Raw genomic sequence first — 14,792 nt, 5'->3', positions numbered from 1 at the left:
AATATCTGTGTTGTTTAGATTATTTTTTTTTGGGGAGGTACTTAGTATATCGGACCGAACAAGTCTGATCTTTTTTTCGGGTTGGGAGATCGTATTTGAGTATTTGGATTTTTTTTCCAGTTTCTTTTTTTGTTAAATGAAGAGAGCTGAGTTGTGAGTAATTGTAGTTGTTAAGATCGTGGGAGCGATTGCCATTACGTCAATTGCTATTTTGTTGAGAGTTAGTCAGGTGTTGCGAAATATTTGCTAACCAGAGTAGAACTTTCATGTCTTTTACGAGATATGATACCTTTTAGTGTTTGGATAGAATTTTTTTTTTTTTTATGGGTGAGTTCCGTAGAGTTATTGTGCTTAATAGTGAGTTGACTGTGATTATTCTGAGATACAAACTTGGAATTAGTTCACATTGTGAGTGTTTTGACTTTTGCATTAGTAGTTTTGTTTGGTTCAGTAACATGAAACCTTTTTGTTATTAGACCTTTTCGAGTGTTTTGGGAGACTCAGTAGTGACATGGGATAGATTAGAGACCATGTTCATTTTGGGAGATCGATGTCAAGGTTCGGGAGTTGATTATAAGACGAGTTGTACTTTAGTTAGAGAGAGTGTGTGTGTGACAGTAGTGTTTTCCAGTTGCGAGTTGTGTCTGTGGGTGGTTGTGAATTATCGTTGGTTCATGGACAGACTCCGACAGAATGTGACTTTAGACAGTTCCTGCGAGATTACCACATTGAGTCCACCAGTACTCTTCCTGCCGTGTTTTTGCAAGGAGTATGCAGTTACAATGATGTGCCAGAGCAACAAGTCGACGACATTCGTTCATCGAGGGTCCAAGCAGTTCGATTCATCCTGCAGAATCCTGTCTACGGAATTTCTCGTACTTAGCCGTGCTGTATTCAACAGTTCCGAGAAGATAATTATGCGTCATACGCATAACGAGCATTTGGTAGTGGAGGTACCTACAACCAAGGTGCCAATGACGGTTCCACCGTTGGAAGACATTGACGATTCCGTGATGTTCAGTATCAGGAATATATTATGCCGACAATTTTAATTGTCTTAATAGCTATTTTACTGATAATTCTTGTTGTGGGGGTAGTAAAGCTTATTCGTGTTTGTAAGATTACATGTAAAAGCTCTAAGAACTCAACCCCAGTGACTTTGGAAGTGCGTCATGAGAGCAGTCCTTAAAGCTGCAGTGCAGTAGACATTGCTGATTGAGCATAGCTCTATTCTGTTATGTTTTATACATATGCTTTTGTTTTAGTTTGCCGTTAAGGAGAGCGAGACGCTCTTATGTGGTGGCCGAGCTCTATTTCAGAAAAAATATGGCTGCTACAATTTTAAAGGACACATATATGCATTTCATAGCTTCAATGCTTTAAGATGTGATGAAAGAATTTATGGAGTCAGATGGAAGTAGGTCGAGAGACTCGAGGTAAAATCTTTTGTGTTCAACAAATAGTTTGATTCCTCAGCAATATTGCCAGTCAGGTGATCTCCGAAGTGTTATGTATATTCGTGAGTACGTGCGTTAATTTGATCTAGATTACGCCAAAATCTGCCCTAAAAGTGAGTTTGATCGTTCATTAACGTGATAGAACTGCAGTTGTCTAGACGTAGCTTTGGAGAGGATCCAGGCTTTAAATCGGCAGATAAGGTAGAGTTTGAAATCTCTGTTTTTATGGGAGAAAATTGAACTTGTGATTTTTACTATGATTTTCTAATCATTATGAACTTTTGAACTGGTGTGAGATTTAATATGAATATTCATACCTCTTTTATATTATTGTTTTGTCATGTTACGTTTGCCATATCTTGGCTATGCATTTTACACTTTCCATTATTGTGTTTTGCATTTCATGTATTTTTGGGAGTTTTCTATCATGTTTGATTCTTCCGACAGATGTCTGTGGACAGATGTCGGTGGACAGTGTGGACTGGTTGGAATAACATGTGGTAGACTGTTTTTTGACATGACTTTAGTTATTGATTTGGGGAGTATGTGTGAGTTTGGATATTTTCAGGCTATTAGCCATAGTGAGACTTCTTTAATCAGAAGTGTTTTACAGTTCAGAGTTTAGTTATCTAACTCGATAATTCATTTATTATGCATTTTAATCTTTGCTTTGTTTTGTTCATTTCTTGTTGGGTTATTTGAATAATAAACCTATTTTTGTAGAAACTATTGCGTTTCTTTAAATGGTCCATTTAATTGATTTGGTGAGAATGAGTGCGATTCGGGTGGGTGAACTTTGGAAAACGATGAGAGAGAGAGAGAGAGAGAGAGAGAGAGGCGATACACAGAGAGAGAGAGAGAGAGAAGAGGAGAGAAAATAGATGAGAAAAAGGAGAAAGTGTTGTCGTGAGCGAACGTTCATACGCCTCCGTTTCATGAATAAAGATCGTTGAGCACGTTAATTTACACCTTCAAAAAGGTGTTAATTCTGTCTGTTACATATATATATATATATATATATATATATATATATATATATATATATATATATATATATATATATATATATATATATATATATATATATATATATATATATATATATATATATATATATATATATATATATATATATATATATATATATATATATATATATATATATATATATATATATATATATATATATATATATATATATATATATATATATATATATATATATATATATATATATATATATATATATATATATATATATATATATATATATATATATATATATATATATATATATATATATATATATATATATATATATATATATATATATATATATATATATAAATGTGTGTGTGTGTGTGTTGTGTGTGTGTGTTGTGTGTGTGTGTTTCTGTTAGTACATAACAATGTAGTGTTTTATCAGGCATTCAGAGCATAGGTGAAAGTCTGATGCTGTGTGGGCTCAGCACGTTCCAGACTGAACGCAATGTTAGGTGTCACGACACGTGAGCGGAAGTGCTCATCAGCACTTTCTCTCGAATGTTCTAGAAGCTTTTCCGGTTAGAACCAAACATGGGGGGTGTGTCGTGATGAAGGGATTTGTGTGTTTGTGTATTTGTGTGTAATTAGGGGTAGCTTTTAGAGTAAGTGCTTGGAGCTTCTCTAGAAAGCCATACATTCGTTTTGGAGGAGCTGAAGGAGCTGTGAGGACTCTGAGGTGTTAACAAGTTTCCTGCTGTAGAGTAAGGTGAGTGTTAAGATAAAACAGTAAATTCACAGTCTGGTGAATTATCATTTTGTTATCATTTCTTTGAACATTTCTTTCTACGTGGTGTAATGGTGTTAATGTGAACTAAGTTGGTTTTTAATATTAATGGGAGATGATTTCTCTCTACAAATGTTTCATGCGTCGTCATACATAGTCATGCCCATGCATGCTCATGCATGCCCACCAGTAGACACACCTACAAATGAATATGGCCACTATGGAATGTAGCCACTTAAGTGAACTGGTGACATAGACATAAGATTCGAATGGAGACTGAATAGTGGTTGAGGTGGGAAGAGCCCCACTTACAGTATAGTTCTTGTGACTGAAAATATGTGTAACATATGTGTGTGTGTGTGTGTGTTCATTAGATTGCGATCAGTATTTGTCATTTGTTTTCATTGTATTCATTAAGTTTTTTGTTCTTTTTTCTCATTCCATTGATTTGAACATTCAGTTCTTTGGTGGGGTTACTTCAAATGAATAATAATCATAAGAGTAATATTAATAATACTGGAAATAACCAACAAACAATCAGCGTGTAATATCAATCAATTTTTAATTCACATTGGGATCGAACTTGTGACCTCAAATGAATTGCAAGGGGCGCTACCATTTCCTTTCTTCGGCCTTGCTCTCAACCTAAATTCCAGTTCCTCGTTGGCCGATTTGTAGAGTTGTCGCCTAGCACTTGCTAGGCCCGAGTTCAAGTTTCCGGCCGGCTAATGAAGAATTAGAGGAATTTGTTTCTGGTGATAGATTTTTCGCTATAATGTGGTTCGGATTCCACAATAAGTTGTAGGTCCCGTTGCTAGGTAACCAATTGGTTCTTAGCCACGTAAAATAAGTCTAATCCTTCGGGCCAGCCCTCTCTAGGAGAGCTGTTAATCAGCTCAGTGGTCTGGTTGAATTCACTAAGATATACTTTTTTTTCTCCTAAATTCCACCTCAGGATTCTTGTAGGTCATCTGAATATTCTGGATCTCTTAACTCTGCTGTCCACTCCAATTCCCTGCTTTCATTGTCTTAAGCACTGAATGACCAAAAGTGGCCCAGTGCTTGGCTCAACAGCCTAAATTTCATAAAATAAAATGAAATGATAAGCGTGATCGGAAAGGGCTCTAGCCCTTGCGAGCTTACTTTGTGAAGCAGATTATTAAATTTCAAAGTTGTTGAAAACCGAAGAACGTCGTCAGCCTCTCTGGGTGAAAATAGGAACAATGAAGTTCATGAGTCACTTGTTTTACTTTGCCTCAATCTCTTAATATGTCTATCTCTCATTATTTAACACTACTACTAAATCAACTGCTATTACTACAACTGGTAACAATGAAAATAGTAAAGGATAGTTAAAATAATGACACAGTAACTGTATTACTGAAGTATGGAAATAATAAGTTGAAAATATCAATAAAGCATTCTTCTTGTATGTATGTATGATCGATTAAATAAATATTTTCATCGCCATCGTGGTCGTTTCTTTTATCATTAAAAATATTATACACATTTAACAAAAGAATAGACAGCAATTTACTGAATGATGAAATAAAATCAGAAAGTGTTTTCAAGAGCGTTTTTTATGATGGTGAACTTCCCCCCGTCCTGTCTTGTCTTTTCCTCTCGCTTTCACTTTCGTTCACTTTCGTTCACTTTTGGCTTCAGAAACCGCGTCAGGACCTGAGGAAGGAAGGAAGGAAGGTCATATATTAGGTCACATATCGGCATTAAGGAAAAACGGTTGCATTCATCAAAAAAGACTAATTGTTTGTCTCTGGTGACACCTTTAATCAACATTATTATTATCTACTTTCTAACACAGGAAGGGCCTCTGTGGGTCATCTGGGAGAGACCTGGCCTCTCCCTTTAGAGTCTTGGCTGCGCTCCTGATGTGAGTTAGAAATTTTAATGCCGTTACGCACATGGTTATGCGTTCCTATTATTGTTAACATTATGATTATAATTATTATTCATTTTCAGCAACCCCACCAAACTGTTACCCTCGATGCAAGCTTACAACGAAAATCTTCACATAGGGTCCAAAGAAATGAGAGAAAAAAATAATTACTGACCGAACATAATAAAAATAAAATGGCAAATACTAATCACAATCCAACGAAACACACACACAAACACACACACACACACACACACACACACACACATTATATATATATATATATATATATATATATATATATATATATATATATATATATATATATATATATATATATATATATATATACTGTATACACAGTAGATTCACGGTTTATAATGTATAGACTTATAACGAAGTCAAGCTAGTAACGAATAAAAGTGTAATCCTCTACGGACATCAGAATTATTTCATTTTCTTGCATTTGGATGTAAGGCTTTGTAAAAACAAGCGTATCCACAAAAAGTGTGAAAACTCCCAGAATTTAAGAGGGTTTGTGTTTATTACAATTACATACGTATCTAGTGAAAATTTACTAGTTGATTTTATATATATATATATATATATATATATATATATATATATATATATATATATATATATATATATATATATATATATATATATATGACTTTTTATCACATCAAAATGATTCATAACAATCTGTAAGCTACAAACGTCCTTAGTTCTTGTCCTTCGCTGGTTCGAGCCCACGGGACGACGAACTTATTATCAGCTAAAAATTCCCCTTCGGTAAAACAAATATATATGAAAATATATTATTTCCGAGGTAGAGCGAATTGATATTAAAGGACGTCTGTAGCATACTGATTATATAAATATATATATATATATATATATATATATATATATATATATATATATATATATATATATATATATATATATATATATATATATATATATATATATATATATATATATATAATGTATAGTTATATATATATATATATATATATATATATATATATATATATATATATATATATATATATATATATATATATATATGAGAAAACATACTGATGTATAAATGTAGAACATTCATGGTGAGGTTGTGCCTGTCCTCTTACCTCCACAGGAACAGCACTATGATCAGGTGGGAGAGGCGCTACCTCGGGTCCCTTGAATCTGCCTTCGACGCCAAAGAGCTGCAATCTGTAGATGAAGTACTCGATGATGTAGAGATGAGACTCATCTTTCAAGTCGTGGAAAGATACTGCCGTTTCTGATATGCTGTCGATTCCCTAAAACAAACAAATAATTATTCGATCGACTGGGTTCATATGATTAGTATTGTTAATAATATTAAATATCCAGCAACATTCCTGCATAAAATTCTAAAACCTTGGCCAGTGATACACACAAACACACACACACGCATATACACACACACACACACATATATATATATATATATATATATATATATATATATATATATATATATATATATATATATATATATATATATATATATATATATATATATATATATATATATATATATATATATATATATATATATATATATGTGTGTGTGTGTGTGTATTTACTAAAAAGTAAGCCCTTCAGTTTGCACTACCAGTATAAAGGGGTGTGGTTGCTAGCCCAATGGCATTTTCTTGATTGCACTAGACCAGGGGTTCCCAACCTGGTGCTCGCGAGCACCTCTGTGCTCTCTGATGGTCTGGCAGTGCTCTTTCGAAGTTATTAAAATCATGCTCGCGAGCACCAACCCTTCGTAGGGCTAACTGCCGAATTTAAAATGCCTTTTCGCCTCTTTCGTTTTATGTATATACTGTAACACTACTTGCGAGTTGCTTTGGCAAACACTGATGAGACAAACATAGAAAAGGTACCTAGCCAACTGCAGCAGGTCAGCATGAGGGTTCTCACTGAATCCACAAATTAGCGGAGAGGTGGATTTGTTTTATTATTATTTTTTTTCTAATGTCCAAGATTTGAAATAATTGGCTTGTGTATCAGTACACAGGAAATAATACTTCTTATGAATGTTATTTGTTCTCTTTTTTTTCTTTGTAGTTTTCCACGTATATCACAACATGATTAACGTAATGAGGAATATAATTGATAATAAGCAAACGTATGTTTTGGTTTGTTATTGAACAATAAGCCTCATTTAGTTACATTTTTAGATACCAATACAATCTGAAATAAGAGGTAAACATATTACCTGTGAATCATTTTGTGCCACTAAAGTACTATAATATCTATAACAGCTATGTAAAATATGCTTGATTGCTGAATATCAATAACGCTGAATAAACATCCAGGAGCAAAAAATCATTTTTGAATCTTCAATGCAAGTAATTAAATTTTTACCTTTAGATAAACGAAGACTAAGTCTTTCACTAGCTAATTGACTGCTTCTTAATTCCCAAACTTTAAAATTATTGTGGTGCTCTCACAGTTTATCTGGAAAACAGGTGGGTGCTCATCAGCTTAAGAAGGTCGAGAACCCTGCACTAGCCACGGCTACCCACCCATCTGTATCCATGTAGAATGTTGGGTGGTAGGCCGAAAGCAATCCACGGGCCTACTCTCCCATAGCGCCCACTGTTTTTAATTTAGGCTGATTTCCTCTAAAAGTTGGGCGGTGTTATATATACTGTATATACATAAAACTGTGGATAAGTACAGGGTGTTATGATATATATATATATATATATATATATATATATATATATATATATATATATATATATATATATATATATATATATAATTTATATATATATAAATATATATATATATATATATATATATATATATATATATATATATATATATATATATATATATATATATGTATGTAGAGAGAGATTAAAAAATATTAGGACTCTCCAAGAAAGAACAAATCAAGTATGTACCTTTTATGAGCTAAGCCTTTGAATGCTAAAATCTCAAGATAAAATAAAACAGCAAAACATTGGGTTGAAAATGAGTATATGCAGTTGAAGGCTATAACTTCAACTGCTTTTACTAAATGTTTAGCTGTCCAGCTCATAACTGAGACCATGGGCATAAGTTCTTTTTGTGAGCACATTGTTTGTTATTTTCACCAGACATATGGGAATGAGTGTTGGAAATGCGTGAATTACGAAAAGGGAGCAGAAAATGTTCTTAGGAAGAATTCCTTGCATTCAATAGTGGATGCCAAGAAAGCTGGCACCAGAACAGAATCTAGCCAGAGTATCAATTTCTGACACTTCTGACTCGTTTCAAGTCCGCCCTGACAATTTACACTATGGGTCATGTCTTAGGATGAAGCATAAGTTTACCACTTAAAACAGAGATTCAGAGTAGGCAAGGTAACCACAACGGTTCTTCACCTCCAAAAACATGGGATTCAGTAGGTGTTAATCAACAAAGACCTCTTCAAAAAGGATCAAACCATTACTGGTGAGACTCAAGAATGAGAACTGTTGAAGAGAGTAATAAAGAGGTCATGCAGAGGAAAGATACGAGCAGACAGTCTATGTCTCAGGACTACCGCCCCATTCTCACTAAGCAAGTGACAATAGCTGAAGTGCCAACTTTGGCTATGAATTAATTGTTGCCTCCTTCCCCTTCCCAACAACTTCACATCACATTTTCTGACTTCCATCTGTTTCATAAAATGGTGTTCCACCAACGTGGTCAATATTTTGGAATCAGCGGTGAAAACGCTCATATTGTGTTGGAGTTCTTGAAGGCTTATGCCGGACTCACACATTGGCTGGCGATTCAAGGACACGCATGTCGTGATGGCTGGTTTTGGCGATCATCGCCATCATTCGCGGGCCTGGGGCCGCAAAATAAATCATTGTCAGCGACTCGGTCACACATTTGCGATTCAAGGACGAGCAATGCATAACTGCCGCAATTTTGCTAATGAAGATGTCGTTATGCTGTAATTGTGACCAAATCTCCAACAATCGCCATGAATCATTGCCGCTTCGCCAGGTTTGGTGATGTGTACGAAATGATGGCAGATGTTTTAAATGGATGGTGCATGTCACAATTGCAAGTTACGATGTGCGCAATCTATTTACAACAAATGGCGACGCTATTGTGTCAGTGGCAACGCCATTGCGTCAGTGTTGCGTAGTGCCCAATGACATGATGACAAATGACTGTTGACGCTGTCGGACTGCCTATGTTTTAAACAGCTGAACACATCCGCCATCACTTGGTGCACAATGCCAAACTCGGCGACGCGGTAACGATTCATGGTGATTGTTGGCGATTTGGTCATAATTACATCGTAATGACGTCGTAGTTAGCAAATTTTCGGCAGTTATGCACTGCGCGTCCCTGAATCGCTAATGTGTGAGTCCGTCATCAGTGTCATCCACACTACAGTAAAATATGTCATAAACACATGTCAGAAACCTATTGCATATATATCACAAACAGGTTGAAAACAAGTCAACGGCCTTAAGTGAAAAACGAATCTTTGGCATATGCTGGGTAATAGTGGGAAGCACCAGTTACGACTACCAATGAGTCACTAACTTGCATTCAGCCTGTTTGTGATGTGCGTACAGAAAATTACAGATGTGTGGTAACAATATGTTTTACCGCAGTGCAGATGCACCCATAGCATGCAGTCTTCTTTTGCAAAAGGATAACTTTGCTTGAACATCATGGGACCCAGTACGCTCAAGTTGGGAAAACTGCTGAAAAAGATCCAAGCAATATCTTCAGTTTTTAATGTTTCTCTTGCAAGGCCAACAACTTCTTGAATGACCCTTACACACACATACGAGCTGTGACTTAGGTTTTATAGTGAACTTGCTGATAAGTAATTATTCTAATTCAGAATAATATATATATATATATATATATATATATATATATATATATATATATATATATATATATATATATATATATACATATATATATATATATATATATATATATATATATATATATATATATATATATATATATATATATATATATATATATATATATATATATATATATATATATATATATATATATATATATATATATATATATATATATATATATATATATATATATATATATATATATATATATATATATATATATATATATATATATATATATATATATATATATATATATATATATATATATATATATATATATATATATATATATATATATATATATATATATATATATATATATGAATATATATATATATATATATATATATATATATATATATATATATATAGCTATACGATATATATATCATATATATATATATATATATATATATATATATATATATATATATATATATATATATATATATATATATATATATATCGCCGGATATATAATGTATATATATCCATATATATATGACCTATATATATATATATATATATATATATATATATATATATATATATATATATATATATATATATATATATATATATATATCTTTCCATATATAACATTATGAAAAGGTAAGATGTTCTGCAATGATAACGGTTCCTTGGGCTGACCTGAAACTAACCTTACCATAAGTGTAAATAATTGTATTTGGGTACCATTTCTGCCATATCCCTTGTATGTAATCCACAGGGGGTTTCTGGTGAAACCTGTGCCTTCCCAATTCATCCCTTGTATCACCAAGAAGTATTCCTGACTTAGTAAGACACTGTCCTGGAATAAATGGGTCATTAGTAATAGTCAGCTCAGCCAGACCACTGAATCATTTTTATAGCAGATCCTTGAATAAATGACACAAAAGATTTGTTGCAAATTAGGGGCAAGAACTGAAGCAAGTTAAGGTTGAAGACTTTGAACTGTTGGTGTAAAATGGTCAAAAGGAATGGTTGAAGATATGAAAGGTAGAAAGTTCTGAAACTGGGGACCAGTGGGACTTTGCAAAATGAAGTCTCCGGAGTGTATCGTGCAAATCATACTGTAAGAAACAACCGCCAAAAGGGACACAGAGGGTCAAAAAATGAAAGTTGTCTAGGGTCTCTACAGTGAGAAAATGTCATATATTCACAGGGTGTGAACAGACATACAAAAGTCTCAAATTTGGCTAGATTATTTACTTCTATCTACTTAGTAATAATTTATTTTTGAACCGTTGACGTCGATGGCTGTAGGTATCAATAATTCGATCAAGTGTTTTAAAATACATCACAGCATTCTGTACCTTTGCTACCAAGAATTACTGCTCTCTCTCTCTCTCTCTCTCTCTCTCTCTCTCTCTCTCTCTCTCTCTCTCTCTCTCTCTCTCTGGTGCGAGGATTCAATAGTGATGCTATTTTAGACTATTTCAAATTAATAAGACTATTTATGAAAACAGAGCGAAAGGTATGCAGCCTACACCATCGTATTACTGGGAATACTGTACAGTACTAGGTATTACTATCCTGGTTCATTCTATTGTTATTTTTTATGGGAAATGATGAACTTTGCCATATAACCTTTTATCAAAATATTCGTAGAAAATGTACACAGAAGGTGACTTTAACTACGCTCAGGAGGTCATAGGAAAGTAAGGAGGAAAATGTCCTTACCTAACAACACGTCTTCTCCTCCTTGCCGATTCATCGGGCAAAGTGAGTTATTGTGATAAGTTACGTTGCCATAGATCTTCAGAGCTCCTCTGCTTAGAACGTAGCCAGCGCCTTTATAAAGGGTACCGAATGATAAACTATTTAATAAAGACAAATCAATTTAAACATTTACACATACAAGCAATAGCAACAAAGTAAGTCAGCAAAATTGGCACAATTCATTGTCTAGGAGGTCATTTAGATCGCTATTTTGAATGTAGTGAAAATTATTTTCCTTTCTCGGTTTATCATGTCAAGAGTTGTAGCTATTGGAAATAAAGTTCTCTTCGTGAAATACTTTATTTATGGACTAAACATTCAACAGGTATTAAACGGAAAACTTTTCTACGCCATCATGCAATTTTCTTCATCGGATGAAAATGTTTAGTGGTTAGTTAGGGTTAGTTGCGTGTCATCCCTATGGAAAGGAAATTGTTTTAAAAATGCATTCTGCACAATAATGTTCAGCTTCAGATAGCATCACGCAGCCAGATAATGTAGACAGAAAACTGAATTTTAGAGTAGAAAGTGGGTGCCATGCCTTACCTCCCTGTAAGTAACTCATAGCTTTGTTCCCGTTCACAATCGCCCGTTCACCTAAGCCAATAGGAAATTCAGGATCATAGGGTGTCAAAACGTACCTCAGGTTTTCTAGGATGGCGTAACTGGAACCAAAATGCTTTCAGTTATTCTGACTTATGTGACTTGAAAGTAAATCCTTGCAAATAGGACAGAAAAGAAAGGAGAGAGAGAGAGAGAGAGAGAGAGAGAGAGAGAGAGAGAGAGAGAGAGAGAGAGAGAGAGAGAGAGAGAAACATACATACATCGGTAAAAATTGTTTGAAGTTTGTTTTTATTTTCAAAAACAAAGAACACTTGGCCTTTAATACTTAGTTTTAAGTGATTCGCAGATGATGAAAATAGTATTCTTGACTTGGGATTAATGGGAAATGAATCAGGGTATGAGCATATAAGGCAGCCTGAATCTCTCATAGCATTGTTGACACCTAAAAGAAGGGAGCCTTTAACCCATATAAAAAAAACAAGGCCCACAAAATCATTAATGCTAAAACAGTTCTGATTTACAACAATAATGACGGTAATGTCGCCTACGGTCCTGGAGCTCAAAGCAAGATAACATAATTTAACATGGTTTTTTAGGGCCAGTAGCGAGAAAGGCTGTACACAAAAGGACACACGCGTTTACATACGAATAATATTGGCAAGGCCATGCAGGACATTTTATTGCGAGCTTTCGATCTGAAAATTATTGACAACGCGAAAATCATTGAAATTACAATAAATGAATTGTTTTACTAAAACCGTGACAGAATGGGTAAAACAAGTAAAATGGCACAAAACTTGGAATACAAATAGAACCATGATTAAGAAAACTATAAACATTAAAGGATCAGAAATTGCAAACTAAAAATACATTATAAAAAGCCAAACATGTAAAGTGCAAAAATAAAAAGAAGAAAAAAGGCAAACCAAAACTGCCATACACACAGGACAATAGCTGTTGATCTGTTGCATACCTTCTCAAAAACGATATGAATATTAGTTACATACTGGACAAGTTGTTGCTCCATACTGATTTCATCCTCTTTATAAACAACTAGCTGACCAACACAGCACTGCCCAGGAAAACTCTGAATGACAACCAAGAAACTCTCTCTCTCTCTCTCTCTCTCTCTCTCTCTCTCTCTCTCTCTCTCTCTCTCTCTCTCTCTCTCTCTCTCTCTCTCTCTCTCTCTCTCTACTCCCAGCACCCCTTCTACTCTCTCTCTCTCACCTCCTCTCCCTCTCACTCTCTCACAATCTCTCCTTTTTCTGTTAAGGTAGTTGCTTCAGTTACATTGCCAGCATTTTTGACATTTTATATTTCACCCATTCTCACCCCCCTTGCTATCGGGGTTGAACTTGGACTTAAAGGGCATCAGGAGTTTCGCTACTCATCTCAGCGCTTTGAAAACTATGGATTAGGCACTAATATCTGTCGTTTTTGGTTATTTTTATTTGTCAACCCTTCCCACCCCTTCTAACCTCCCCTTCATATCGTGGTTGATACTGGATTTAAAGGGCATCGAGAGTGTCACTATTCATCTCAACAACCTCGAAAACTATGCAGTAGACACTAATACCTGTCATTTTTGGTTATTTTGACATGTCATCCCCTTTCCACCCATTCTCACCCCCTTCCTATTGGGGCTGAACTTGGGCTTAAAGGGCATCAGGAGTGTCAGTATTCATCTCAGCAACCTCAAAAACTATGGATTAGACACTAATATCTGTCATTTTTGGTCATTTTCACATGTCACCCCTTCTCACCCCTTCTCAGCCCCCCTTCCTATTGAGGCTGAACTTGGACTTGAAGGGCATCGGGAATGTCACTATTGATCTCAGCGACCTCGAAAACTATGGATTATACACTAATATCTGTCGTTTTCAGTTATTTTTATGTCATTTCACCCCTTCTCACCCCCCCTTTCTATTGAGGCTGAACTTGGACTTAAAGTGCATCGAGAGTGTCACTATTCATCTCAGCGACCTTGAAAACTAGGGCTTAGACATTATGTGTCGTTTTCAGTTATCTTTACATGTCACTCCCTTCTCACCCCACCTCCTATCTGGGCTGAACTTGGATTTAAAGGGCATCAGAAGTGTCACTATTCATCTCAGTGACCACCTAAACTATTGATTAGACACTAATATCGGTCGTTTTTGGTTATTTTTACGTCACCCCCTTTCCACACCCCACCCCCTTTGGTGCCAGTGATGTCTAACCCCCACAGTATTCTTCCCTGACAGTAAGTCATTATGTCTACCAAGTTTGGTTGAAATTACTCAATGTGTTTCAGAGTTGTGCTGAACATACACACACATACATACATACAGTACATCCATTTTTATAAATGTAGATAACTCTGAAATTATGTTTTGAGCAAAAAGACAATACTTTGAAATCCGTGTTAGAGAACAGAAGGCCTTGTAATTTCAATACTTTTTACGTTTTGT

At 34.6% G+C, this 14,792-nt stretch overlaps 1 protein-coding gene across 1 annotated transcript in view; it reads right to left on the bottom strand.

Annotated features, from left to right (window-relative positions):
* Positions 1-4,454: 4,454 nt before the first annotated feature.
* The window catches only part of LOC136837094 (glycoprotein-N-acetylgalactosamine 3-beta-galactosyltransferase 1-like), a 20,587-nt gene continuing 10,249 nt past the window's right edge, over positions 4,455-14,792 (bottom strand). Inside the window, exons 4-8 of the mRNA XM_067101703.1 lie at positions 12,322-12,440; positions 11,737-11,847; positions 10,716-10,864; positions 6,259-6,432; positions 4,455-4,905 (exon numbers count right to left, since the gene is read on the bottom strand). Of these exons, the coding sequence (XP_066957804.1) occupies positions 4,855-4,905; positions 6,259-6,432; positions 10,716-10,864; positions 11,737-11,847; positions 12,322-12,440 (604 nt within the window). The 3' untranslated portion in view covers positions 4,455-4,854. The remainder of the gene's footprint in view (positions 4,906-6,258; positions 6,433-10,715; positions 10,865-11,736; positions 11,848-12,321; positions 12,441-14,792) is intronic.

This window comes from Macrobrachium rosenbergii, chromosome 57, assembly GCF_040412425.1.
Source record: "Macrobrachium rosenbergii isolate ZJJX-2024 chromosome 57, ASM4041242v1, whole genome shotgun sequence".
NCBI classification, from domain to species: domain Eukaryota; kingdom Metazoa; phylum Arthropoda; class Malacostraca; order Decapoda; family Palaemonidae; genus Macrobrachium; species Macrobrachium rosenbergii.
This window is presented reverse-complemented; position numbering and strand designations above follow the sequence as displayed.